The sequence below is a fragment of the Erpetoichthys calabaricus genome, chromosome 7, assembly GCF_900747795.2.
Source record: "Erpetoichthys calabaricus chromosome 7, fErpCal1.3, whole genome shotgun sequence".
Lineage (NCBI taxonomy): Eukaryota > Metazoa > Chordata > Cladistia > Polypteriformes > Polypteridae > Erpetoichthys > Erpetoichthys calabaricus.
In genome coordinates this window covers 138,953,674-138,979,815 of record NC_041400.2, presented here as the reverse complement: position 1 = coordinate 138,979,815, position 26,142 = coordinate 138,953,674, and the positions used below count along the sequence as shown (strand labels likewise).

Sequence of the window (26,142 nt, the reverse complement as noted above, 5' to 3'; positions counted from 1 at the left end):
CCAAAGTGGATTAAATTCATTTTTTTCCTCAGAATTCTACACACAACACCCCATAATGACAACGTGAAAAAAGTTTACTTGAGGTTTTTGTAAATTTATTAAAAATAAAAAAGCTGAGAAATCACATGTACATAAGTATTCACAGCCTTTGCTCAATACTTTGTCGATGCACCTTTGGCAGCAATTACCGCCTCAAGTCTTTTTGAATATGATGCCACAAGCTTGGCACACCTATCCTTGGCCAGTTTCGCCCATTCCTATTTGCAGCACCTCTCAAGCTCCATCAGGTTGGATGGGAAGTGTCGGTGCACAGCCATTTTAAGATCTCTCCAGAGATGTTCAATCGGATTCAAGTCTGGGCTCTGGCTGGGCCACTCATGGACATTCACAGAGTTGTCCTGAAGCCACTCCTTTGATATCTTGCTGTGTGCTTAGGGTCGATGTCCTGCTGAAAGATGAACTGTCGCCCCAGTCTGAGGTCAGGAGCGCTCTGGAGCAGGTTTTCATCCAGGATGTCTCTGTACATTGCTGCAGTCATCTTTCCCTTTATCCTGACTAGTCTCCCAGTCCCCTGCCGCTGAAAAACATCCCCACAGCATGATGCTGCCACCACCATGCTTCACTGTAGGATGGTATTGGCCTGGTGATGAGCGGTGCCTGGTTTCCTCCAAACGTGACGCCTGGCATTCACACCAAAGAGTTCAATCTTTGCCTCATCAGACCAGAGAATTTTCTTTCTCATGGTCTAAGAGTCCTTCAGGTGCCTTTTGGCAAACTCCAGGCGGGCTGCCATGTGCCTTTTACTAAGGAGTGGCTTCCGTCTGGCCACTCTACCATACAGACCTGATTGGTGGATTGCTGCAGAGATGGTTGTCCTTCTGGAAGGTTCTCCTCTCTCCACAGAGGAGCTCTGGAGCTCTGACAGAGTGACCATCGGGTTCTTGGTCACCTCCCTGACTAAGGTCCTTCTCCCCCGATCGCTCAGTTTAGATGGCCGGCCAGCTCTAGGAAGAGTCCTGGTGGTTTCGAATTTCATCCACTTACGGATGATGGAGGCCACTGTGCTCATTGGGACCTTCAAAGCAGCAGAAATTTTTCTGTAACCTTCCCCAGATTTGTGCCTCGAGACAATCCTGTCTCAGAGGTCTGCAGATAATTCCTTTGACTTCATGCTTGGTTTGTGCTCTGACATGAACGGTCAACTATGGGACTTATATAGACAGGTGTGTGCCTTTCCAAATCATGTCCAATCAACTGAATTTACCACAGGTGGACTCCAATTAAGCTGCAGAAACATCTCAAGGATGATCAGGGGAAAGAGGATGCACCTGAGCTCAATTTTGAGCTTCATGGCAAAGGCTGTGAATACTTATGTACATGTGCTTTCTCAATTTTTTTATTTTTAATAAATTAACAAAAATCTCAAGTAAACCTTTTTCATGTTGTCATTATGGGGTGTTGTGTGTAGAATTCTGAGGAAAAAATTAATTTAATCCATTTTGGAATAAGGCTGTAACATAACAAAATGTGGAAAAAGTGATGTGCTGTGAATACTTTCCGGATGCACTGTATATGACTTGTAAAAGTTACCTTTTTTTTCCCACTTTTATTCTCTCAGTCACAACCATGATGCATACTACCGCCCCCCCCACTCAGGGATCTGACACTGTTACTTTTTATCTGAAACTGGGAATAACTGTAGATGTGAGTGGTGTTTTGAGGCAATGGAACTGGACATTCTCTGATCTGGATGGATAAAAGATATAGGTATATATGATATTTGGAATAACTCATTTTATGACTTGTGTAGTACATTTCGGAAAACATCGTGGCACAGATACAACATTATTCATATTATTCATATTCATTCAAGTAACATCTTGCGGTAGTAATCACTGACCGCGTGTTTCACGTGTTTTTTTTTTTTTCCCCGACCTTGCCAGTCCCCACATGTTGCTGTATGGTGATGTTTTTTTGTACTCCAGGACATGCAGAGGAAAGAACAGTTTAGGGGTCAGTTCAACGCTATATGCAATCATCAGATTCAAATGTTAACAGTTTACACACACGCAAGAACCGTCCTTCCTACATTTACGACATGTGTACCTGTTGCAATGCGCACACTTCTCTCTGTGCTGTGGTTTCTATTACACACCTGAAAGAAAGACAATATATGTGACATTTTAAAGAAATCATTTTATGACCTGAATAGTACCAATCAGAAAACATCGTCGCACTAATGCAATATTACAGTATTTGAAAACGAACAGCGTCAGATCCGGTGTGAATTTTTGCTGGTGCTGTTATTTAGAGTTAGATCAGGTGGGGCGGGGGGCTGGTGTTAGAGTGTAATCGTGATTGAGAGAATAAAACTGAAAAAAGCTCATTTTTACAAGTACCATAAATTTATGTCCCATATATTTGTCTTTCTTTTTTTATTCTTTTTCTTTTATTTATGGTACTTGTAAAAGTTATCTTTTTTCAGTTTTATTCCCTCAATCACGATCACGCTGTACCCCACCCCACCCCTCCTGATCTGACTCTTAAGTAACAGCGCCAGCATAAATTCACACCCGATCTGACACTGTTCGTTTTCAAATAATACTGCATTAGTGCGATGATGTTTTCTGATTGGAACTATTCAGGTCATAAAATGATTTCTTCAAAATGTCACATATATTGTCTTTTTCTTTCAGGTGTGTAATAGAAACCACAGCACAGAGAGAAGTGTGTGCATTGCAACAGGTACACATGTCGTAAATGTAGGAAGGACAGTTCTTGCGTGTGTGTAAACTGTTAACATTTGAATCTGATGATTGAATATAGCGCTGAACTGACATCTGTACTATTCTATCCTCTGCATGTCCTGGAGTACAAAAAAAACATCACCATATAGCAACATGTGGGGACTGGCAAGATCGGGGGGGGGGGGGGGGGGGGGGGGGAAACATGCGGTCAGTGATTACTACCACAAGATGTTATGCGAATGAATATGAATAATGTTGCATCCGTGCCACGATGTTTTCCGAAATGTACTGTACTATACAGGTCATAAAATGAGTTATTCCAAATATCGTATATACCTATGTCTTTTATCCATCCAGATCAGAGAATGTCCAGTTCCATTGCCTCAAAACACCACTCACATCTACAGTTATTCCCAGTTTCAGATAAAAAAGTAACAGCGTCAGATCGCTGGGGGGGTGGTTGGGATTGTCGGTAGTATGCTTCGCGGTCGTGACTGACAGAATAAAAGTGGAAAAAAAATGGTAGCTTTTAAAGTCATATAAATGTACAGCGGCTGTTACAGACACAAACCAAATGTATGTGTGTATTGTATAATATTAACAATAAGAGCAGCTCACTACTGAAAATGGCAAATATAGGAGGCAGTCGGGATTGAACCGGGGATTCTTGATTACAAGTCGGCAAATCTTACCGCTACGCCACGGAAGCTGTTGTATCGTCCTTGAACCTTTTGTGAAAGTGTGTATTTGATCTTTGGACTTCAGGCTTCGCACATTCTATAGTTTATGCCTACATTTTGTAACATTTATTACTAAAATATGAAAAAGTTTCCGTTTTAACAATGTGTTTACACAGATTACTGTAGAAATGAAACACACATGAAATGCATGTGTTCCAAATACCTATCTATTATTTCCACTCTAAAACTCCAGCACTTCACTCCCAGATAATCAATCAAGGCATGAGCTGGGAGAACTTTGTGAACGTTCTGCGACAGTGGGGGGATGGAGTAGCAGGCTGCTTGTCTTAATCGGCACATTTACAGGACAAAAGATGCTGACGGAGAGGTGTGAACGAATTTAAGGTGGGCCAGATTTACAAGTTTTCTCGTAGGCTCTGGTAATTCTAGTGTTACTTAATTGCTTTCCAGTTTTACAGGAGATATTTAATTTGAAATGTATAACCTTCTAAAGTCTTTAGACATATTTTGAGATTTTTTTACATAATATTACATATATTCTTTAAATTATGAACATATTTTTCCCCCATTTTTTTTGTGTTTAAGACAATGTTTGGGAAAGTTTAGCCAAGATGAAAAGTCATTTATATGGTTAACAGCTGGAATCAGGGATTCAGAAAATAAATGACAACTGAGTATCTTATTTTCTTAAGTTTTACATGGTCATTGCCTAAAATATTTTAATGTAGAAATGGAATCAGAATATTAATATCTCCAGAGTAAATGCTAGAAGTCTTCCAGGAGCTCCTCTGAATGTGTATCAGTGAGCACGGTCCCAGTGGATCAGAATCTCGTTATGGTGCAGTTAAAAATAATTAAGCTCCAACCACACAACAACAGTTTGCACTTCAAAGCTATAATTGCACAAGCTTTATCATCCATCCATCCATCAAGGTTTTGTAATGTTAGCTTAACCCCTTCACCGCCCTCTGCCGGATATATCCGGCACCGCTGTTTTAATGCTAACGCCATACTGCCGGAATTATCCGGCACATTTGCCTGTGGTTATATGAATGCCTGGCAAGTAGTATAACTGACGGTTTGGCGTGGGTATTATTACTACGTTGTATTTCGACAAGTCTGTGGTTGTTTTGGCCGGTCATGTGACGTGATTCGCATGTAACAGCTGTGAATATGGCGAAACGTAAACTGACTTCAAGTGAGGCTTTTGCAGGCGATTTTGGACAGTTCTGATCATGATTGTAGCAGTTCTGAAGAAGATTTTAGTGACAGTGATGAGCAGCAACGTGCGCTGCATGATATTGTGAATGAAGACGCATCGGATGACGGCGCTGAGTGGGTGTATCCCCAGCATCTCAGCTGGGCTGCTGCCCGTGGTGAACTACCTTTTCTGCATTCGTTTGAGGGAACGTGTGGCTTTATTGTTGATGTAAACAATTACACTGCTGAGCAGTTTTATGAGCTGTTTGTGTCACCTGATTTGATTAGACATTTTGTTCATCAGACAAATCTGTATGCAGCACAGTTTATTGAGAAAAATCCCAATTTACCTCCACATTCCCCGTGTTCGTGCTTGGTTTGACACTGATGAAAACGAAATGAAAAAATTCATTGGGATTTTGATGTTGATGGGAATAATCAGAAAACCAGATATTGAGATGTACTGGTCTACAGATCCTATGTATGCAACACCTATTTTTGCAGCTGTCATGACACGTAACCGATTCTCTTTGCTGCTGAAATTCTTTCATTTGAATGACAACAGAAACGAGCCAGATAAGAAAGATCCAAACCGCGACCACTTGTTCAAGCTACGTCCTTTGATTGATCATTTATTTGAAGCATTTCAGTTGCCCTACATGCCAAGACCGTCAGTTGCAGTTGATGAAAGTTTATTGTCGTGGAAGGGCCGCTTACAGTTTCGACAGTATCTACCATTGAAAAGGGCACGGTTTGGTATCAAGATGTTTTGCTTAGCTGAGAATTCAGGTTACATTTATAGATTTCGTGTATACACTGGCAACTTGCACAACATTTAGTGGTCAATACTGCTTGAATAAATGTAAAAAATGTAAAAAAAATGTAAAAAAGTAAAAAAACAAAAATTGTTCAGATTTCGCCTGGCTTGGGGAATATTTAGGGAGTTGGCGGTTAAAGGGTTAAACTGGATTGAACAAGTATTCGAATACTAGTTAAAATTTTCAAAAGAAAAACCTTTTGATAACCTTTCACACAGAAGTAGATCATCCTCACATGAAAAGAATTCCTTTTTATTTTCTTAGATCTGTTCACAGTACTAAATCTTTTCCTGCAAAGTAACAATTAAATGGCATGGTAGTGTGATTTATTTGCAGAAAAATCCTAAGCTTTAAGAGGCAGCACCTGTAATCTGAAAGCACCAATGATGGGTATCTATATCTAGTGGGACAACATGAAAAGTAAGAAAACGTGTTTGAGTCTTTTCCGAATGAAAGTACTTTGCAAATCCTTTTTCAAAGGGGTTTAAAAGGCAAAAACTGGATACAATCAATGCTTCAGTTTGTGTAGTGTTTATGAAGTGGCAAAGTACATATGAGGGTTGATTTAATTAGGGCAGGTAGGGAGAGGTCAGTTCCGTCAACATTAAGACTAATGTAATAACCCCAGAAATAGTAATTGCAAACTTACAAGAAAAAGGACAGAACCTTTCAGCATTGGTTAGGTAAATATATGGGGTCAAACATTTATTTGCAGTCTGTTTCAGCTATTAAACAGAAATATCCTGGTGAATTGTTACTTGATTCAAAGATTTTATTTTTGGAGTTTGTGAGTACCTCAATTTTTGGATAAAATGTAAAATGATGAAGCAATATGATAATATCTTACATTGCGTTGTAATGCCCCCTCTTTGAGATGCTTTTCAGTTTCAATTTCTTGTCAGTCAAGACTACTAAAATACAAATATAATCATACCCATAAGCATAAAGTCTGAACATTCCACAGGGAACCATTCATCCAAGACAAAAATATTAAGGGGAAGCAAAAAAGTAAAAACACAGGTAAGTCATTAGTAGTGTGGTGTCAATTATTAAGGAATAGACTGTAGGACTCGCCCATTCTGAAAATACACCACTACCTCAAACCTCTGTGTATAGAATGAAAGAACAGAGTGTAAACTGAGAGAGTGTGTTCAGATTCTTCCTTGTGTCCCATCAGTCTCAATTTTACAAGACAAATTGAAAGCACCTACTTTCAGCTCTGAACTATTACTGTGAGTCAAAGTTGGAGTAGATGCAGGATTTCTCATAAGTCAGTAAAAACATACTAAGAAATGTAATAATAAAAGCCCAAGGACCTGAGCACCTATTAAAAATGTCTATCATAGTACTGTGCAAGATCAAATCAATACAGGAAAGAACAGCACTACAGCTAATAAACTCAGTCCTGATAATAGTCTCAGTATAGTGTATCTAGCAGAGTGGGAAGAGTGCAGTCATTAGACTTGAAAGATAATTTGCTTTGAATGGTGTTATTTTCCTGAAGAATATTCCCTGGTTGAAGAGATAGTGGAAAGTGAGACATGCATAGGCCATCTTTCTTTTCTTTGTCTGGATGCTTTCCTACCACAGCACAGGAACTTTGTTCTTGGGGACTAACAAGTTCCCATATAATATCTACCCTGGGCCATATATGGTCCCTAGCCATTTTCATGTGTTGCATTCCCACTGCACAAGAGAAACTGTAACTTTTATACAAAATATGTGACGTGCAACATACATTGAACATGGTTTCTAAAGTGTGAAGTGCTGTCTTTCTCCAATGATTCGCACCTGAATTAATTTGCATCTCCCCTCAACATATCCATGTCCTCCACAGTTATCAACATTATTGAACATTGTTTCCCAAATGTGAATTGCTGTCCGCCCTAAGGAAAAAGCTATAAAATAATCAATGGGAAAATGTCACAATTAAAATCTCATTATTTCACTACACATGATAGGGGGTGGGGGTGCAACAAACCTCAAAACTGTCTGCACTCCAGTTATGTAAAAAAAGACTACCAAATCAACTTGAAGTGGCATTGCACTTGTATGAACAATTACACTCTAAATGTAGCTTCCCATCAATACAATTTTTCCACTATCTCCAAATTAGATATTTTGCTAAATGAAAACTGCCCGATTTTCCTCACCTACCACATACTCAACATTTCAGAAAAGGAGTGGAAGGCAGCCATGCACAGAATTCACTCTAGCTTCATATACGCAAAGCATTTAATTATTTAGCTTAAAATCTTTTATCGAGCACATCCATCTTATTTAAATTGTCCAAAATGTTTCCAGGGCAAGATCCAACTTGCAAACATTGCAATCAACCTCTAGCCTCACTAGGCCACATGTTTTGGATGTGCATTGTTCTGGATAAAAAAATTTTAAATGTCTATCAGACTCCTAGTCCATTAACAGCTTTGTTTGGTATACTCCCAGATGGGCTTAAAGTGAAGAAGGACACACAAACTGTAATTGCCTTTACCTCACTACTTGCACTTAGACTTATCTTGCTCAACTGAAAGAATTCTAAACCACCTCTTTTAAGTCAGTGGGTAACTGATGTTATATACTATTTGAAATTGAAAAAAATCTAATTCTCACTTCGAGGATCTGTACAAAACTTTTTAAAAATTGGCAGGATCTAATCAATAACATTTTAGAATAAGCATTTATATTGGGAAGAAGGACACCTTTTCCTCTTTACTAGAGTTTTACTCTGGCTATTGGCCTTCCTGTCTTTCTCATGGGTGGGGTTGAATTGAATTTAGTTTTATTAAGTTTGACCTGATTGTATGGAATGATACATGCTTTTAATAAATTCAATAAAAGATAAAAAAAATGGCATTGCACTGTTTTTTGCACACCATGAAATATGAAGTGCAAAGCCCCCATGAATTTTACACACATTGACAGAATTAAAGCAACATCAGATACTTGGCACTGTAACGATGCAGGTTCTACTCATGTTCCCATCTCACACTTTTGGGAGCCTTTGAACCCAAAACCGTCGGTAATGTAACCGGATGAGCTGGACACTGAGGACACCAAGGAAGCAAGGGGAAAGGTGCAAAGTGCAGAAGTTCTTTTATTAAAAACAAACAAAACCAATCCAAAGTGTTCAAAAGAAAGTGCAGTGCTCCAAACATCATTAAATAAATAATCCATTAAAAACAGTGAAAATGTACTGAAATTCTATACTTGTTCATTATTCCAGTAGTTTTTGGCTACCATAATGTATATAACATCATTTTTCAACATTACAGATCCTGCAGATCTTCATAAAGCTTGTTAGCTTTGGCCTTTTCAGTTTCTGCTGTTGGAGCATAGAATTGAATCACTTTTGGTGTTAAATTGTTTTCTTAATGTCAAACTGAGTTCTAATCAAGCACTGATTTTGCCACGTTTTAGTGATTATAAGAGCTACAGTGGGTATAGAAAAGAATCACCCCTTCGAAATATTCCCATGTCGTTTTGCTTTATAGCCTTAAATGAAAACACACACAAAAAATGTTTCTTCCCAGCTTTACTTACTCAATGCAACCTATAACATCCAAGTGAAAGATGTCACAGCTACAGTTCAGAAAAATTATAAAAAATCAAAAACAAGACATACTGAGATTAATAAAGGATCACCCCCCCCCAATGTCAATATTTTGTTGAACCACCTTTTGCTTTAATGACAGCCTTGAGTCTGTTGGGATACTTCTTTATCAGCTTTGCACATCTAGATTGAGCAATATTTGCCCACTCTTCTTTACAGAACTGTTCAAGTTCGGTCAAAGTGGACAGCTGTCTTCAAATCTTAGCACAGATTTTCAGTGGGATTTAGGTCAGGGCTCTGACTGGGCTACATGAGGACATTCACTTTTTTCTCCTTCAGGCTCTATGTGGTCAATTTTGCTGTGTGCTTCAGGCCGTTGAACATTCTGCCCATCTTCAACTTTCTGGCAGAGGGTAGCAGGTTTTCCTCAATTTGACGGTATTTTACCCCATCCATTTTTCCTTCAACCCTAACGAGAGCCCCAGGCCCTGTGGCAGAGAAACACCCCCACAACAGGATGCTACCACCTCCATGCTTTACTGTAGGAATGGTGTGTTGTGGATAGTGAGCTCCATTGGATTTCCGCCAGGTGTACCATTTGGTATTGAGGCCAAATAGTTTGGTTTTGGTCTCCTCTGACCATAAGACCTTTTTCCACTTGGCATCAGAATCTTCAAGGTGCATTCTGGCAAAGCTCAAACGAGCCTTAATGTGGCCTTTCTTGAGAAGTGGCTTTTTCCTTGCAACCCTCCTGAACAAGCCACACTTGTGGAGCTCTTGTGAAATTGTTGTCACATGCACACAATGACCACTCTTTTCCATAAAATCCTGTAACTCCTTCAAATTGGCCATTGGCCTCTTGGTAGCCTCTCTTACCAGTTTCCTCCTTGCTCTTCCATCCAGTTTTGAGGAATGGCCAGATACAGGGAGGGTCCTAGTAGTACCAAACACTTGCCACTTCTTTATTATGGACTTTACTGTACTCCTTAGGATTGATTAAGCCTTTGAGATTTTTTTGTTTCCATCTCCTGCCTTATGTCTGTCCACAACTCTATCCCTGAGATCTTTTGAAAGTGGCTTGCCACCCATAGTCAGTTGTTTGCTGTCAGTTGCACTACCAAGCAAGGGAATGCTCCAGGAAGAGCTGTTTTTATGCTTCACTAATCACACTGATTACAATTGATCACAGGTGAAAGCCAGTAACCATGTTCTGCAATGGAAATGGTGGTTACTTACAACTGATTGAGTTTACAAATATTGTTTAGGAGGGGGGTGATCCTTTGTTAATCTCAGTATTTCTTGTTTTTTATTTTTTTAAATTCTTCTGAACTGTAGCTATGATATCTTTCACTTGGATGTTATAGATTGCATTGAGTAAGTAAAGCTGGACACTTTTCTATGCTCACTGTACATCATTTCCTATGCATTCATTGTGTCTACAGTATTTTATTGCATTTCATGTTCCTATGGTATGTCGTTCTTTACAGCATCAGACTTTCCTCAACAGCTAAATGTCCTTTTGGCTTTAGTTGAACCATGCTACCATGTTATGAACTCTGCCAGTACTCATACTGCTACCTGAGGTGCTTATCATTCGTTCTCATTTCAGCATATTGCTGATTGGTTTTCTTCATAGTGTTTTCTTGACAAAACACTAGAATGGAATGGGTAGACGCTGGCTTCCATTTTCTCCTTCAGTGCACTTAATTTAGTCTTATCTCTGCCTTAAGCTGTCTCTCTTAGGTAATACTACAAAATATAGCTTTATAGCTTCCGTGAGTTGAACAAACCCCTTCACCACAAAGTAAAAAGAAAAAAAATAGAAAGGATTGTAAAAAGTAAGAATTACGTATTTTTATGAGGTTGTGTTTATCGTTATGTATTCACTGTTTTATTATTCTGTTTCTCTAATTATTGTTCTTGTTCTTTCTTCAGGAAGAAGAGGTATCTCCACAATTGTTTACTTTTCATGAAGCAGTGTCACAGATGGTAGAAATGGAAGAACAAGTAGTAGAAGACCATAGAGCCGTTTTCCAAGTAATTAAACATACAACTTGAATTAACACTGCAAAGGGGTGTGAAGTAAAATAAAACTGAAAAAGGAGTACAAAAACAATATATTTGTAAAGTGTAAAAAAATCAGTGGATGGTACTTAAAAACAGTGAGAGAAATCACTTGTATCTAGGCACACACTGCCTTATGCAGAGTTTAGTTGCTACACATAGCTTGCTTCAGTCATCAACAGCTTAAGATACCTTCATTATGATAAAATGTGTGTAGTTCCATGATGGCTCATCTCCCAATCCAGGCAGTAATTGTGTTGCATTAGCATGTTGTCCATGTGTCTTCTTAGGCCCTTACCACCTACATTAGTTTCCTGTCATATCTCAAAAACAAACTTACTGACTGCCAACTACTAAATTGAGGCTGTACATTTGGCTGTGGGAGTGTGAGTGTACAGATGATATATCCAAGGTTTGTTTTTGCCTTCCACCTCATACTGCCATCAGAGGATCTGGTCATGAATAACATGATATTGAAATAAGCAGGTTTTGAACATTTATTGGTAAATGGAAGATAATAGCACAATAAAATCATTATGTAACACTTCATATCCTATGTGCCTGCACTGATTTTATTGGTGTATAGTTTCACATCTGTGTTGTGCTCATGCAAGCCCACCATAGCACTTTACTTTGTTTAATGAATTTGAGAATATTTGTATGTGATATTTTTATCTTTTTTAGATTTGTGTTTCTAAGTGAAATAAACCAAAATATTGTAAATGCAGTTGATTTGGTGCATATGAAAAATCAGTATAGTTACATGGAACACACATTAGAAAACCTGTATTGAGTTCTAAATAATTATAAAGTTTATAACATTTCAAAATGTAGATGACACCAAGAATTCGAACCTTTTCATTCTAAGCATTAATAATTTCATGTTGTATAGTATTAAAGCTTTTGCTCTTACTGCTCTTCTGTTTGGATAATATGTTCTATAAGCAGTATGGCTTTTTAATCCTTTAATAATTTATTATGATGTTACAGGAGTCTATAAGGTGGCTGGAAGATGAAAAAGCTTTACTGGAAATGACGGAAGAGGTGGATTATGATGTTGATTCATATGCAACACAACTTGAACAAATTTTGGACCAAAAGATTGATATTTTAACGGAACTTAGAGGTAAATAATGTTGTATTACACAAAGCCCCCACCCCCACAAAGGTTGGACTTGAAATAGAATTATGCACTTCAGCAATCAGTAGAACAGTATAACCGTAAAATGTGCATTTAAAGTTGTTGTCCTGAACTTATAAAAGTAGCTCCACCATTTAGACATGTGCACTGACAGTTCTAATAGTATTATTGTTCTTTATTCCTAAATCTGAAGAAGCTGAGGTTTTTACTTAGTGGAGTAAGTCCAATGAATGTGTTAATTTTTATGCTGTTTGTCTATGTGCAAGATAACCTTTTAACAACTCGCCATAACTGGAAAAATGGCTGTTAAAAAAAGTTTTTTTTTTTTTTTTTTTTTTTAATTCAACTAGTGATATAGATTAGAATCAGTAGTATCAACAGAATGAAGTAAAAGGCAAAACAACAAAACTGCTACTTTTCTGGACATTCTTAAAAAGGTTTGAACCCTCTATTTGATGTGGCTGTTGCAATTTCTCACTTCTCAAGCGTCTTTCCTACACTGGGCTCTGGAATAACTTCCATTGTCAGAGTCTACCTTTCTTTGGGTACTGATACTCCAGGTTAGAAAATATTAAAGGGAACCCTGGTGTCCCTATATCCCAGAGCCCTCAGTAAGCCTTAGTGGTGTGGGTGTCCAAGACACCTTATAAACAGCATGGTCCCAGTGAATGAGTGGAAGATAAAAACTTTTAGAATTCTTCCATGAGATATAAACTTGGCCATCTGATCTCCACTTACCCACCCAGGAAATACTGCAATACCAGAATGTCATGTGGTCTTTTAGCAAACTTCCACATCCAAGTACAGTTGTAGTAATAATTATTCACAACATAGACAGAACTTCACATTAAGTGGTCTGAGCTACAATGATTTGTGGTCCATACTGATAATTCTTTTCAGTACTTTTGAGGAGACATTTTTTAATGCTTTGTTAAAGAATTTTAAGATTGTTGTTATTTAAAGCAATTTTACATACAAAGGAAAAAAACTCCTAAATTATACAATTATTGAGCAATTTATAATATATAACATGTACTTTAAAACAAAAACCTTCAAATTAAAGCAATCATTTTGCATATACAACCAAATGAAAAATGTCAGTCCCACATGTTGTATCGTGCATTTTATTGGTGGTAGTTAACAATTACTTAACACTAGAATTACCAGAGCCTACGAAAAAACTCGTAGATCCATCCCACCTTACATCGCTTCACACCTCTCCATCAACGTCCTTTGTCCTGTAAATGTGTCGATAAGCAGCAAGCAGCCTACTATCACATCCCCCCACCTCCGCACAGTTTTCTCAGCTCAAGTCTATTTACCTGCGTGTCAGTTGCTTGGAGTTGTATAGAGCGAGAAGTCAAGCAAAATGACACCTTTTATAAATACTATATCGTTATTTGGAACACATGCAATTCATGTGTGTTCCGTGTGTACAACAATCTATGTACAGTAAACACATTGTTAAAACAGAAACGTTTTTCATGTTTTAGTAACAATTGACAAAATGTAGACATGAAGTGTATAATGTGTTAAGCCTGAATTCCAAAAATCAAATAAACACTTTCACAAAAGGTACAAATATAACAGAACAAGTGCACTTCTATTCAAGAATATAACTGCAGAAAAAGAACCTGCGTTATGGTGCGACATCGACACGCATTTGCTACGACCGCATCGGGTAGCATATAGGTTAGTGATGCTCAGGCTAAATGCTTTAGTCCGATTCAAAATATAAATTGTAGTGTAGGCAGCTTTGTTCTGGATGCCATTTGAAGCTTGAACAACCATTTTCCAGTAGTTTCACTGCCAAATTAAGTGCAATACTACATTGGCAAGCCAGGACCTTTACAAGATACTGTTTAAACAAAAACACATCTATATATGTAAAATGAATTGAATGTTTAATTTTCATGTGTTTAGTTTTCTATTTTATAGGTTAGTCTTTTCCTTTTTCTATAACATCTTGGTTACAGTTGCACGTATGAGCAGTGTGTCACAGCTGAGTGAATCTTACTTTTATCAGAGATCCCACCTATATCGAACCACATACTATGTAGTGCTTACTACCATTGGGTAGCTTAGTTTTAGACGTTTTCAATGATGTATAGTTGTCTGTGATTGGTCATTTGTGCTACATGTCACAGTTGTGATAGCTCATCTTTATGTAGCATTATGCACAAATAAAACAATGGGCCTTGGTTATAGAACCGTTAGAAACATTTCTGCTGTAGGTGAGTTCTGGTTTTTATTAGCTGACCGTTGATTTTATTGAAAGTCATTGGAAAATACAATTTTTCAGGAAACTGAATCAAGTATTAATGGGAATTTGGGGTATACATATGATCTTACCCTGTAGCACAGCCTGTAAAAAAGGTAACTTCAATGAGAATTAAATGTAATCTTGTACTGTTAAAATAATTTGGAGGGTTTAGTTCAAAAGCAATATACACTGAATAGTGGCCTACATTTAACTTACTACATACAATACTGACTTTTACAGGCTGTACATTTTTGTGGGCCATGCAATGAATTGAACGTTTTAAGCATTATGCAGAAAAAAAACAGGTGAAAAAGAAGTACATTTTGTTAAATTTTTACAATGTCTCAGGTTTCATCTATGGAGGACTCCTTAGCTGAGCCAAACAAGTGTTAAAACTTGTCAAGAAATGCTGTCATTTAGTCCTAAATATTGATATATTGAAGTTCAGTTTCTTAGCAGACATCTAGTGCCCTAGATATACCACCCTGCCAAATTTGACCTTTTTAACTACATGGGGAATAGTGTTTTGTTGAATGAGTGACTCTGTCAGTCTGTCAATTTTGCATTACATAGGAGTAGATTTAAGTTTAATTAAGTGCTATATGACGGGAATGATTTACTGAATAGCATATCTGTATGGAGTCTGAGAGTGTAAGAAATACTTTAAATTGGCAAATCTAAAAGGATGTTTGCACAACTTTATTTTGAATTTATTATGACATTTGCACAGTCTTTTTTATTTAAGCTGTTAGCAGCTTCATTTTTCAGAATAATTTTCAGGTTGTATATAAAAACAAAACATTCTCTTACCTTTTTTTTGTCTTGTTTAACAGACAAAGTGAAATCATTTCGTGCAGCTTTGCAAGAGGAAGAACAAGCCAGTAAGCAGATTAATCCTAAAAGACCACGTGCCCTTTAAGCAATACAGATGTGCTCATTGGAATTATTAAAACAAGAAACTAAACAGTTGTGTCAGTTTGAAATTTTTACAATGGTTATGAGATCATGGCTACTTGAATGTCAAAAGAAATGATCTATAGTTCCCTGTTGGAACATATTCAGTTATACGTGAACACTCCCGCGCTACAGCAGATGCTTCTAATCCGACAGCACAACATGCAGATTTAGGATCTCTGAAGCACTTTGAGATATATATATATTTTTTTTATTTTACTAATACAAATTGTAATGTGTTAAGAACTTTTTTTTAAGAACCCTTATGTGGACTTTTGACTTCCATGCTATTTTTGTTTTTGTTTGGCATACTGAGACTTTTTAATTGAAGACTGATTGGACAGTTTTGGAAAAATGCATGCACAAACATGTAGTGACTGTAAAATACTTTCCCTGGATACCTTAACCTGTTCATGTAGCCATGCTGTCTAATAGCAATATTGCTATAAGGCCAGGCTTCGGTTACTTGATGAATTACGTCATATCCACAGTCTTAAGTGAAAAACACATTCCTAGTCAGTGTAAGTTTGTTTCCCAGTAATATCTTACTTTGTGTTTATGTGATTACTTTACATCCAATAATGTGCCATATCACAAAGGTTTGTTTTCACAGGAGAGCTGTCATTGGTAATTGTCATGGTATGTAGAAGCATAACATTTTATTTGTTTTTAAATTCTTAAAGTGGTCTACATCTCATTTTAATGGTTTATTTGTTAAACTGAACTGTTACTGTATAATTAACACTGACTTTGGGGATGATGTGTACCAATAAACATTACAATGTTCTGCAGTCTGTGCACTAGATGTAATGCTGATTCAAAATGTAAAGTTTCATTTATTTGTTTTGGAATGCATTTATATTGCATTTTTTAATCAATGTAGCAGATAGAATCAAGTTGTTTGGTTTTACTCTTTTAAAAAGAGATTGATAGAGGAGGTTTTTTGTGCTTTACAGTTTACAGCAGAGCCCAGGAACATGAAACAAGCCTAAAAAATAAAATATTTACACATAATATAAATTTAACAGAAATTTTCATTTTTGCTGTTTTTAACTGATAAATTTTACATTTATATTTCTTTGAAGGCTCTTTATTTAACCTTTAAAAAAAGGTTAAACACTTACATAGACACACAATATATGTAAGATTAAGTCTCCAGTGTTATATTTTTGAGTTGAAGAGATATGCTATATATCTCAGTTTACGGGCTTCTGTATTGTATTTCTGTTTTACAAAGATTTCATATTTTTTTAACTTGAACCAATATTCTGATGGAGATTATATGTATTACAATTAGCCATCCTCAACAGTTATGTAATTTATATAGCTAGCAGAAGTAATTTACAGCAGAATTCACAACCACTGTCAAACTATAGAACTGTCTGATATTAGAAAATGCAGCAGTAAAGGACCGGTGGCCAGAAAACTACACAAAGGTAGAAGAAGAAGGTATCACTTTGAAGTAATATTGTATAATATGTTATACAGTTGAGAATTGGAAGTAAAATAAATGTATAAAAATCAGATTGTACTCTGTTCATTTTGTTTGAGTATTCTTAAGAGATGGTATACTCGTTCCTTTTTAAGAATTAAATAATGCAATTTTTTTTCAGAAAGTTAAGGGTAGGGACTGATACATAAAAGTTCCCTTAAGTAGTAATGTAAAGTGGGGCTTTAACATTTGTATATAAGTGATCATTCACAAATTTTCTAAAATCTGTAGTACGCACAAGTGGTTTAAGCTACTCGTATATTTTTAATCTCTTTATTTTGTTGTCAGAAATCAAACAATAAAACCTTATATTACAAAACAAAACTAAACTGACATCACACCCAATCCTTGCCCTTCGTCTGGCAAATGGTGAGCCCACAAGATGGTTCTACATTGGTGTTTCAGGCTGAGCTCTGGACATGGGAAGTCTGGTCTGACCTGCTTCTCCTCTGCCATGGCAATACTCAGAAGACGAAGTGGTTTTAGGTGATGAAATGAGATACAATACAACATTTTAGTGTTCTGCCTCCTTTATATAACTCTTTCTCCTTAGTAGTCTTGGAGAAAAGGTGTTTCATCCGAGACAATTCCAGTAATGGCAGTAGTTGTTGATTATATATTGAAATGCTGAGTGCCTCCAACAGAATTGCAAAAACATCCGTTAGAATCCGAATGAAGGTTAATGGCAGAATTTGGCCAAGGGAATCTGGCACCAGGTGTTGTCTAGTATTGGCTAGATTTTAGAAAGCCAGAACTTAGTAGGATATGTGTTAGTGCATGTCTTGATCAGTATGAAGAAGAATGTTTTCATTAGTGAGTAACTTTCCATTTTTTCTATAAAATCTTCATTGTAACATTGTTTTATTAAGTTTAATAGTGATCTGTTTTATAGATGCTGTGCTGGCATGACTTTTAAGATATTTTTGAATTTAGATTGTTTAAGTTTGAGGTTATTTTTATGTATACTTAGTACAATTGGCTTATTTCTATTAAGATGGCACCAGACCATCTCTATGACCACAGACCAGTGGTACTCACTAACTCCCATTATGATGAAATGCTTTGAGAAGCTGGTGCTGGTACTCATCAAACAGTATATCATTTGGACTTTTTACAATCTGGATATCCTTAAAACCACTCCACAGTGGTTTCCCTTTCACTTCATTCCATCCTGGCACACCTGGAAAGTGTAAATCACTATGGCAGAGCACTGTTAATAGGGTACAGCTCAACATTTAATATTGAGCATTATTAAAGCTGATGAATATAGTACTGGATTTTAAATTAGTGTGAAGCACAACTTCTGCATGATGATCTTTAACAAAGGCATATCGCAGGGTAGTGTGCTGAGCCCCCTTTTGTATCTCTCATTCACCTATGACTTTGTAGCCAGGCACAGCTTAGACTCTGATTGTTAAATTTGCTGATGACATCACAGCATAGGTCCGATCACCCAAATTAATGAGGTGGCTTACAGAAGAGAATGCCCCTGTGGCATAGTGCTGCCAGGGCAAGAATCTCACTCTTAATACCAGCAAAGCCAAGGCAGCTAGTCAAAGAATTCGGGAAGTGGGAGGGAGGCCTTGTTGTAATCTACAGTGCGGCAAAAAAGTATTTAGTCAGCCACCAATTGTGCAAGTTCACCCACTTAAAAAGATGAGAGGGGCCTGTAATTTTCATCATAGGTATACCTCAACTATGAGAGACAAAATGAGAAAAAAATCCAGAAAAATCACATTGTCTGATTTTAAAGAATTTATTTGCAAATTATGGTGGAAAATAAGTATTTGGTCACCTACAAACAAGCAAGATTTCTGGCTCTCACAGACCTGTAACTTCTTCTGTAAGAGGCTCCTCTGTCTTCCACTTGTTACCTGTATTAATGGCACCTGTTTGAACTCGTTATCAATATAAAAGACACCTGTCCACAACCTCAAACAGTCACTCCAAACTCCACTATGGACAAGACCAAAGAGCTGTCAAAGGACACCAGAAACAAAATTGTAGACCTGCACCAGGCTGGGAAGACTGAATCTGCAATAGGTAAGCAGCTTGGTGTGAAGAAATCAACTGTGGGAGCAATTATTAGAAAATGGAAGACATACAAGACCACTGATGATCTCCCTCGATCTGGGGCTCCACGCAAAATCTCACCCCATGGGGTCAAAATGATCACAAGAACAGTGAGCAAAAATCCCAGAACCACACGGGGGGACCTAGTGAATGACCTGCAGAGAGCTGGGACCAAAGTAACAAAGGCTACCATCAGTAACACGCTATGCCGCCAGGGACTCAAATCCTGCAGTACCAGACGTGTCCCCCTGCTTAAGCCAGTACATGTGCAGGCCCGTCTGAAGTTTGCTACAGAGCATTTGGATGATCCAGAAGAGGATTGGGAGAATGTCATATGGTCAGATGAAACCAAAATAGAACTTTTTGGTAAAAACTCTACTCTTCGTGTTTGGAGGAGAAAGAATGCTGAATTGCATCCAAAGAATACCATACCTACTATAAAGCATGGGGGTGGAAACATCATGCTTTGGGGCTGTTTTTCTACAAAGGGAGCAGAACGACTGATCCGTGTAAAGGAAAGAATGAATGGGGCCATGTATCGTCAGATTTTGAGTGAAAACCTTCCATCAGCAAGGGCATTGAAGATGAAACGTGGCTGGGTTTTTCAGCATGACAATGATCCCAAACACACTGCCCGGGTAACGAAGGAGTGGCTTCGTAAGAAGCATTTCAAGGTCCTGGAGTGGCCTAGCCAGTCTCCAGATCTCAACCCCATAGGGAGTTGAAAGTCAGTGTTGCCCAGCGACAGCCCCAAAACATCACTGCTCTAGAGGAGATCTGCATGGAGGAATGGGCCAAAATACCAGCAACAGTGTGTGAAAACCTTGTGAAGACTTACAGAGAAAACGTTTGACCTCTGTCATTGCCAACAAAGGGTATATAACAAAGTATTGAGATGAACTTTTGTTATTGACCAAATACTTTTTTTCCACCATAATTTGCAAATAAATTCTTCAAAAATCAGACAATGTGATTTTCTGGATTTTTTTTTTTCCTCATTTTGTGTCTCATAGTTGAGGTATACCTATGATGAAAATTACAGGCCTCTCTCATCTTTTTAAGTGGCAGAACTTGCACAATTGGTGGCTGACTAAACACTTTTTTGCCCCACTGTATATAGGAGAGGATTCTGTGGACAGGGTCAGCAGCTTTACATTTTTTGGAGTGACAATCAGTGATGCTATGAAGAGGACATCTCAGCTGTCATCAAGATGGCTTGCCAACTGTTTTTCTTCCTCAGATGTTTAAGGTAAGTTAAGATGTCTACCTCTGTGCTCACCAATGTCAGTAGGTGTACATTTGAGTCCAGTACAGATGGTGGTGAAGGCCACACAGAATGTTATTGGCACCTAGTTGCCTTCTGCTCAGAGCATGCATTACACAGGTTGCCTTAGAAAGGCAGACTATATTATCATTATTAAGGACATCGGCCATTCATTCTGTCAAGATGGTACAGAATCATTAGTATTGAAGCTGCTAGATTAGTGGGACACATTTTGTCCAGAGTTCATAAATTTACTCAACAGCCACTTGTACTGACAGCTGCATATTCATGTATCATATATATATCTGGGGTGGACATCTCTGATCCTGGAGAGCCGCAGTGACTGTAGGCTTTTATTCCAACCCAGTTGCTGAATTAGAAACAAATCCTCAACAATAACAGATCTTATTTAATGAGATGGCTTATTAGTCTTTTTACTCTACCATGCCACTTCATTCTTAAATCATAGATTTTTTTCCATTCTAATGATACATGTATCGTCCAAGTCATTTGAGGCCTAAAACGGATGAGTAATTTTCAGTTCTTCAGTTTCCTTCTGAGTTCATAATTAAACAAAATAGTGAATGATGAATACGCACAGGTAGAAATGGAGACAAGCTGGATGTAGAACTTCTGCTTCCTTTGTCATTTGCATTTTATTGCTAACAAGGAGCAGTTAAAAAAATTAATACAGTTGTTTAAGACTAAAATGTGCCATTTAAGGCTTCACAATCTCAAGTGAGACCACTTAAAAGAAGCAGAAAAATGTCACTTGAGAAATTGGTGCTTCATCAGCAATGAATGATTTCTGATGAAGCAATTGGGTTGGAACAAAAACCCGAAGCCACTGCGGCCTTCTAGGACTGATGTTGCTTGGCCCTGATTTAAAGTGTCTTGAGTCTTAAATAGCAAATAAATGAAGTTAGTTAGAAGCAGAAACTAGTCACTAATTAAGAAAATGCTTAGAATGAAAACCTGTATCCACTGTGGCTCTCCAGGATTGGAGCTGGCCACCCCAATATACAGTGTGCCTGTATAAATATACATATATGTACATATTATTTGATTTAATATGTTATATTCATTGTTATTTTGATTGTTGTCATTGATGTGAGACATGCAAATAAGTATTTCATTGATGTAAACCTGATAATAAAGTTGAACTTTTATATTTTATAGTAGCGCTTCTACAGTAGTTAAATTAAGACGTTTTTGAAACTGAGGCATACTGTATTATAATGAACATTATTTTTTTATTTGCAAGTAATTTAAGAAATGTTTCTTTGGCAACTTATATGCTCACAGAGCTCTTTGAATGACATAAGGGTACTTTCCTAAGGTTCCTGATACTTGTCTTTGTGCCTGACGCTAAATATTCCATATTCTATTGAGAAGGGAAAGAAGCTTTTGGTGATTGTGTGACGTGCATCACTGATATACTGCAGCCTACTGTGTATGTGCTGACTTTTATTGTTAAGGTGATAATAAATAAAGTGATTACAATCTGTACTGTATAAAATTGCAATACTTTTTGAGCCAGCACAGTGACATTGTGTGACTATTACAGAAATCTTAGCTTATTTAATTCTTATTTTCTAAATGTAGGATTTGCATGAAATGGGCTTTTTTTTTTTTTTTTACAATATATTCAGTAGCTGTTCTACCAGGCCTTGCACTGAAGTGTGATAAAAATGTATGTTACATGCATAAAACACGTAAAAACCATATCTGATACCCATGACCTCCTTATTGTGGCAGAAAGACAGTTGTTTTGGTATTATTTATCATTTAGTGTTTATGAGCTTATTAAGCTCCCTTTCCTATGAGATCAAATTAAGAAATTCAGATAAACTTTGCAGCAAAATAAATAAAATAATAATGATGATTATCTCAGTGGTTCAGTAATTGAACTAAGATGTTGTTATAAAGCGTGTAAAATACACCACATTGTTAGCTTGCCACTCGATTGCTGAGATACACATGAGGGTTAGGCGGCACATATGAGCAGCATTCCTGCTGGATCGTTGTCACAGAGCTTCTGCTGCTCCTCACTCTTGTCATCTCAAGACTTCCATTACTTCAGCTCAAGCATGGATTTTGTCACACGTGGCTCATTTGTATGCTTATTATTTCATTTAGATAAAAATTGATTAGGATCTGTTCTATTTGTTATAAAATAAGCACTCAGAAAAGAGGGAACAGATTTTTCATACACTTATCCATTAAAGAGTTATAGAGTGGCAAATGGAAAATTATCAATAACTAGGGGGCTTCGCCCCCTGCTCGCTTCGCTCGCCAACCCCCTGTGTTTGGTGTTCCAGATACACACCTTTAAGATTGTTGCTATTTCATTAATTTCACTTTTATTTCAGAACTTACGTAAAAACAATATTTGGAATCCTTTAAATGAGGTCCGTGAGACATGTGTTTAATGACTGTGTACCATAATTCAGGATAGGTTTTGGAATTACAGCACAGACAAAGCGATCCACATCATCAGCAGTTATTAATTTGTTTTGGAAAGTAAGCAATAAATGCATGTGAGGTAAAACAGCCTTACAATATTTACATACATCTGACATATCACCTGTGTCCATATATTCGATCACTATTTGCCGTTTAGTTATTTCTCAGAGTAATAATTTCTCTTTTTTTGCACTAATGCAATGTTTACGTTCGTTTGACACTGTCGTTTATTTCTGCTTTCATTTTCTGTATCTTGCTCTGAATGTGTTTCGTGCCCACGTTTTTGTTTGAGTCTTTTGAATTCCAGTTTTCATTATCTGTAACCTGCTCTGCATGTGTTTGGCCTCCTTGCATTATAATCTCTTTATGACGTTTTACTTTGTTGTCTACTCTGTCTTTCGCCTACCCCCGGCATTTTGAACCCGTGCCTGCTGTTTACTGTTAGTAATATGGGTAAGTAATATGGATGATTGCACTTACTGTTAATATGGAGCGTTTTCTGTGGCTGTACTGTTAATAATGCATGACTGTAATGAGACTCACCTATGCTGTATAGTTTGTACGTGTGAGGATGACGTACGTGTAATACGGATCGTTCGTTTATTCTTATTACCCATCAGGTGTTGCGCCTGTGCCATCTGTGGTTGTACTGTTAATATTGTATTACTGTAATGTGATTCAAATATGTTGTTTTGTCCGTATTTGTCGGGTTTCTGTATGATGTCGGGTGTTTGCTTGCGGTTTCTTAGAAGTGCGTGGATTCTGCTGTGTAGTGTGGACGTTTATTTCAGTTGTGCGTTGTAGGCGAATACACCTTTCGTATGGTGGAAAGATTTAATACTAAAGTGAGGGCTGCTGTTGACTTAGTTGCACCTGAAAAGACAGTTAAAAAATCTTCTAGCATTGTTATACCATGGAAGACCCAAAGAGTGTCTGATTTAAAGAGAACATGCCGTAGAGCTGAGCGTAAATGGAGGAAAACTAAACTAACTATTGACTATGAAATATTAAAAGTTAAAATAACAGAATACAATAATACAGTCCGTCTTGAGAGGCGCTGCTATTTCTCTAAGATTATAAATAACAATGCTAGTAATCCCAGAGTCTTATTTTCGACAATTGATCATCTGTTAAACCCAGGTAACTCAAAGGAATGCCTCCTAAGTACTTCCAGTAAAACCTGTGAGGCTATCGCTGTATTTTTCAATCAAAAAATTAATGATATTAGAAATAACATAGTATATCTCCCCAACACTAAGGATCCTCCTAAACCCCAGTACCCCATAATAAACAAATTAAAGTCTTTCACTAGGATAGATTTACCTGATTTACATAAAATAATTTCTCAAATGAAACCCTCCACCTGTGCCCTTGACCCAATACCAACAAATTTTTTCAAAGAAGTATCGGGCGTGCTTATTGATAATGTTCTTGACATAGTAAATTCGTCATTAGATACGGGGGTCTTCCCAGACTGTCTTAAGACTGCGGTAGTTAAACCCCTACTTAAGAAAAATAATCTCGATCCCTCTGCTTTTGAAAATTATAGACCCATCTCTAACCTGCCTTTCTTAAGTAAAATTCTAGAGAAGGCAGTCATTATACAGTTAAATGAGCACCTCAATAAACATGCTATTCTTGATAAATTTCAGTCAGGTTTTAGAACAAATCACAGCACAGAAACTGCACTCGTTAAAGTAGTAAATGACTTGCGGGTAAATGCAGACAGAGGCCATTTATCTGTTCTCATCCTCTTAGATCTGAGTGCCGCATTTGACACCATTGATCATAATATTCTTAAGAATCGCCTTAGTCAATGGATGGGCCTCTCTGGCAGTGTCTTAAATTGGTTTGAATCCTACCTGGCAGGGAGAAAATTCTTTTGTTAGTTGTGGTAATTATAACTCAAAGACACATGATATTCTATATGGTGTTCCACAAGGCTCTATCCTGGGTCCACTGCTCTTCTCAATCTACATGCTTCCATTAGGTCAGATTATCTCAGGGCACAACGTGAGCTACCACAGCTATGCTGATGACACACAGCTGTATTTATCAATAGCACCTGATGACCCCAAATCTCTTGATTCGCTAGCACAATGTCTAACTTGTATCTCAGAATGGATGAATAGTAACTTTCTCAAATTAAATAAAGAAAAAACCGAAATCTTAGTGATTGGCAATAATGGATACAATGAGGCTATTAGAAATAAACTGGATGCATTAGGATTAAAAGTCAAATCGGAGGTAAAAAGCTTAGGGGTAACAGTTGATTGTAATCTGAATTTTAAATCGCATATTAATCAGATCACTAGGACAGCATTTTTTCACCTAAGAAACATAGCAAAAGTTAGGCCTCTTATATCATCGAAAGATGCAGAGAAATTAGTTCATGCGTTTGTTTTCAGTCGGCTAGATTACTGTAACGCACTCCTCTCAGGTCTACCCAAAAAAGACATCAATCGTTTGCAACTAGTGCAGAATGCAGCTGCTAGAATCCTTACCAGGAAAAGAAAATTCGAACACATTTCTCCAGTTTTGATGTCACTACACTGGTTACCTGTGTCATTCAGAATTGACTTTAAAATTCTGCTTATGGTTTATAAAGCTTTAAATAATCTCGCCCCGGCTTATATATCGGAATGTCTGACACCTTATATTCCAAATCGTAACCTCAGATCCTCAACTGAGTGTCTCCTTAGAATTCCAAGAGCAAAACTTAAAACAAGTGGTGAATCGGCCTTCTGCTGTTATACACCTAAAATCTGGAATAGCCTGCCAGTAGGAATTCGCCAGGCTAATACAGTGGAGCACTTTAAAAAACTACTGAAAACACATTATTTTAACATGGCCTTCTCATAACTTCACTGTAATTTAATCCTGATACTCTGTATATCCAATTCATTATAATAACTATTCATTCAAAATCTGTATTAACCCCTACTCTCTCTTCTGTTTCCTTTTCCGGTGTCCTGTTGGTGGTGGCGTGCGCCACCACCATCTACCCAAAGCACCATGATGTTCCAACAATGATGGATGGATTAAAAGCCAGAAGTCTGTATGACCATCGGCATCAAGTGACTCCGTGAAAAACCCGAACTACAAAGAGGACTATTTTATTTATGTTAGGTAGAATGCCCAGAGGGGACTGGGCGGTCTCGTGGCCTGGAACCCGTACAGATTTTATTTTTTTCTCCAGCCTTCTGGAGTTTTTTTTTTGTTTTTTCTGTCCACCCTGGCCATCGGACCTTACTCCTTTCTATGTTAACTAATGTTGTCTTATTTTAATTTCTTATTTTGTCTTTTATTTTTCTTCTCTTCATTATGTAAAGCACTTTGAGCTACTTTTTGTATGAAAATGTGCTATATAAATAAATGTTGTTGTTGTTGTTGTAGTATCTGGTGA

At 37.4% G+C, this 26,142-nt stretch overlaps 1 protein-coding gene across 3 annotated transcripts in view; it reads left to right on the top strand.

The window, feature by feature from the left end:
• Positions 1 to 16,965, top strand: part of kif2a (kinesin family member 2a) — a 151,522-nt gene extending 134,557 nt beyond the window's left edge. For all 3 annotated transcript variants that reach the window (XM_028805458.2, XM_028805457.2, XM_028805459.2), the window contains 3 exons: positions 10,955 to 11,056; positions 12,074 to 12,209; positions 15,321 to 16,965. In XM_028805458.2, coding sequence (XP_028661291.1) covers positions 10,955 to 11,056; positions 12,074 to 12,209; positions 15,321 to 15,406 — 324 coding nt within the window. In that variant the 3' untranslated portion in view covers positions 15,407 to 16,965. The remainder of the gene's footprint in view (positions 1 to 10,954; positions 11,057 to 12,073; positions 12,210 to 15,320) is intronic.
• The last annotated feature ends 9,177 nt before the right edge of the window (positions 16,966 to 26,142 follow it).